The following is a 2,942-nucleotide window of genomic DNA, read 5'->3' as shown; positions in this document are numbered from 1 at the left end:
GTCAACGTCGCGTCTGACAACAACCACCGTAAGAGCAGTTCAATTTCGGAAAGTTCGCTGCTGCTATTGTGACTTTTCGACTTCGTCAAATCCCTTGCTGTTCTCAAGTATCTACAATTGTTTCAATGGCAACGGCAGAGCCAACCACTACGGCAGAACTGTCAGAACTAAAACAACAGCGAGCCTCGACGAAAGCGAGCATTTCAAGGATCAAGACGTTCGTCAAAGGAAAGAGTAATTCGCTCTCACAACCAGAACTGAAATGTCGACTAGGTATTTTAGAATCATATTTTAAACAAATCTTAGCTTTTCAGACGTTGATCGAGAAATTAGATGCAACTGACTCAGCTAGAGATGAATTAGAAGACCTATACGTTTCCACCAAAGTATTAATCATGTCTCAACTGCAGGAAGAGGCCCACAATGCATCAGTGCTAGACGTAACAGCAATGATGCCCACCTCAAGTAAAAAAATTACCACTGTTAAAATTACCTACATTCAGTGGTAAGTACTCGGATTATAACAATTTTATTAATTCGTTTCTCCAAATCATAGATCGCGAAATATACCTCACAAATATTGAAAAATTTAATCACTTGCTGAACTGCCTTACTGGTCAAGCTCTAGAGACAGTACAGGCATTTCCTATTTCGAATGAAAACTATCCAAAGGCTCTGGATAGGCTTAAATCGCGCTATTCCAATAATAGCCTAATCTTCGCCGAAAATATCGCGACACTATTTGATCTACCAGCAGTATCGGGTCAGTCAAGCCAACAACTCCGTAGTCTGGTAAACAATGCATCCGCTTTGTATGGTTCACTCTGTTCGCTAGGTACAGAGAAACAAATATGTGAGGCTCTACTTATCTCGCTAATCATGCAAAAAACGGACGCAATTACACGTAGGAAATGGAATGAATCGCGTAACTTTGACACATTACCCAGTTGGGAAGATTGCTCAAAATTGTTGGATAGACATTGCCAGTTTCTCGAATCACTTGACAGTGGAAACGGCAATCAGTCATCATCACAACGTAAACCTAATAGTCTTAACTCCAAGACTAACAGACGCTCAAAACAATACGCATTTGTTGCATCTACATCTAGCAATTCTTGCTCATTTTGTTCTAGCAATGAACACCTAATACAGAATTGTCATCGTTTTAAGGCACTGGAGGTGGTTCAAAGATTTGAAAAGGTGAAGAGCCTAAAACTCTGCATAAACTGCTTATCGCCACGCCATCATGTGGTTAATTGTACATCAACGTTTAAATGTAAGGTTTGCGCAAAGCCACATCACACTCTCTTGCATCATTCGCAATTGCCAACGAATATTAAGAGCGCGGGATCATCACGACGCACAGAACACGCTGCTATGCCCAACGACAACGTTGCCAGCCATCCCCATCTTAATATGTCATCGGCCGAGCAAATAATTCTTGCCACTGCATTGGTTTTAGTGAAGGATTCATCGGGAAGTTATCAAGTGGGTAGAGCCTTACTTGATTCATGCTCTCAGGTCAACTTCATAACGGAGGAGTTTTCAAAGAAGCTTAGTTTAGCAAAACATAAACATCGGTTGCATGTTTCCAGTATTGGTAGTTCGTTGACCAACATTAAGTATCAGACGCTCACATCAATCAAATCTCGTCATTCAAATTTTGAACTTGCTTTAAACTTTGGTATTATGAATCACATCGCATATCAACCAAGTTCTGAAATCGATATATCGTCGTGGAAGGTTCCACCAAATACACCTCTCGCCGATGAGCAATTCTTTAAATCCAAGCGCGTTGATCTTTTGCTTGGAGCTGAAAGTTTCTTTGATATTTTGTCTGTCGGTCAAATCAAACTAGGTGAAAATCTTCCAGTACTTCAAAAAACACTATTAGGATGGATTGTATCTGGCAAGTACAAGGGTCAGCCATTTGCATCACCAGCAGCAAAATGCCTATTATCAGTTGAAGATACAGTCTCCGATCAATTAGAAATGATGTGGAAGATAGAGGAAGTGCAACCGGCTTCAAAGTCATGGTCACCAGCACATGTTGCGTGTGAGTCATTATATCGTGAAACGGTTCACCAAAATGCGATGGGAAGAATTGTCGTTCGGTTATCATTCAAGGATTCGCCAGATTGTCTTGGTTTGACACACAATATCGCCTTGCGCCGTTTTTATTCTGTAGAACGGCGATTGTCATCTAATCGTGCACTGAAGCAAGACTATCAAGAATTCATGAAACAATATCGAGAGCTCGGACACATGACGCGTGTTGAGACTCCGAAAACCAACGAACCTCATTATTATATCCCTCATCATTGTGTTTTAAAACCGTCGAGCACTTCGACCAAGCTGAGGGTGGTTTTTGATGCGTCATGTCCAACAACTTCGCAACGTTCATTAAATGATATTCTACTGGTCGGCCCGACAATTCAGTCGGAGTTATATTTGTTGCTACTTCAATTTCGTTTGCACCGATATGCCTTGACGGCTGACATTGTTAAGATGTACCGACAGATACTGATAGATGAACCAGATCGAAAATTCCAATATATTTTTTGGCGAGATACGGAGTCCGATCCTGTTAGTACTTACGAGTTGAATACAGTCACTTATGGTACTGCATCAGCACCTTTTCTAGCAACCAGGAGTTTGCAGTATTTGGCGGACAAATTTGAAACACAATACCCAATAGGCGCTGCACTCATTAAATCATCGTTCTTTGTCGACGACTTCTTAGGTGGAGCAGATTCCATTGATCAACTCACCAATATCAGACATCAGTTAACGGCCATTCTACAGAAGGGTTGCTTCGATCTTGACAAATGGCATTCAAACCATCATGACTTCATCAGCGATACTACAACAAAGAGTTTGAATCTTGATACAGATACAGTCACCAGCGCTCTAGGCATCAAGTGGCACCAAATGCAAGATGT

The 2,942-nt window shown here is 41.3% G+C and overlaps 1 protein-coding gene across 1 annotated transcript; it reads left to right on the top strand.

Moving 5' to 3' along the window:
• Nucleotides 1–125: 125 nt before the first annotated feature.
• LOC119665333 lies at nucleotides 126–2,921 on the top strand (the record flags this gene model as incomplete). The annotated part of the gene is made up of 3 exons (XM_038074589.1): nucleotides 126–465; nucleotides 557–1,819; nucleotides 1,895–2,921. Coding segments are annotated over exons 1-3 (2,630 nt in total), but the record flags the coding sequence as incomplete, so codon positions are not given.
• Between the last annotated feature and the right edge of the window lie 21 nt (nucleotides 2,922–2,942).

Source organism: Teleopsis dalmanni, unplaced genomic scaffold (genome assembly GCF_002237135.1).
Source record: "Teleopsis dalmanni isolate 2A unplaced genomic scaffold, ASM223713v2 unscaffolded_contig_4546, whole genome shotgun sequence".
Lineage (NCBI taxonomy): Eukaryota > Metazoa > Arthropoda > Insecta > Diptera > Diopsidae > Teleopsis > Teleopsis dalmanni.
This window is presented reverse-complemented; position numbering and strand designations above follow the sequence as displayed.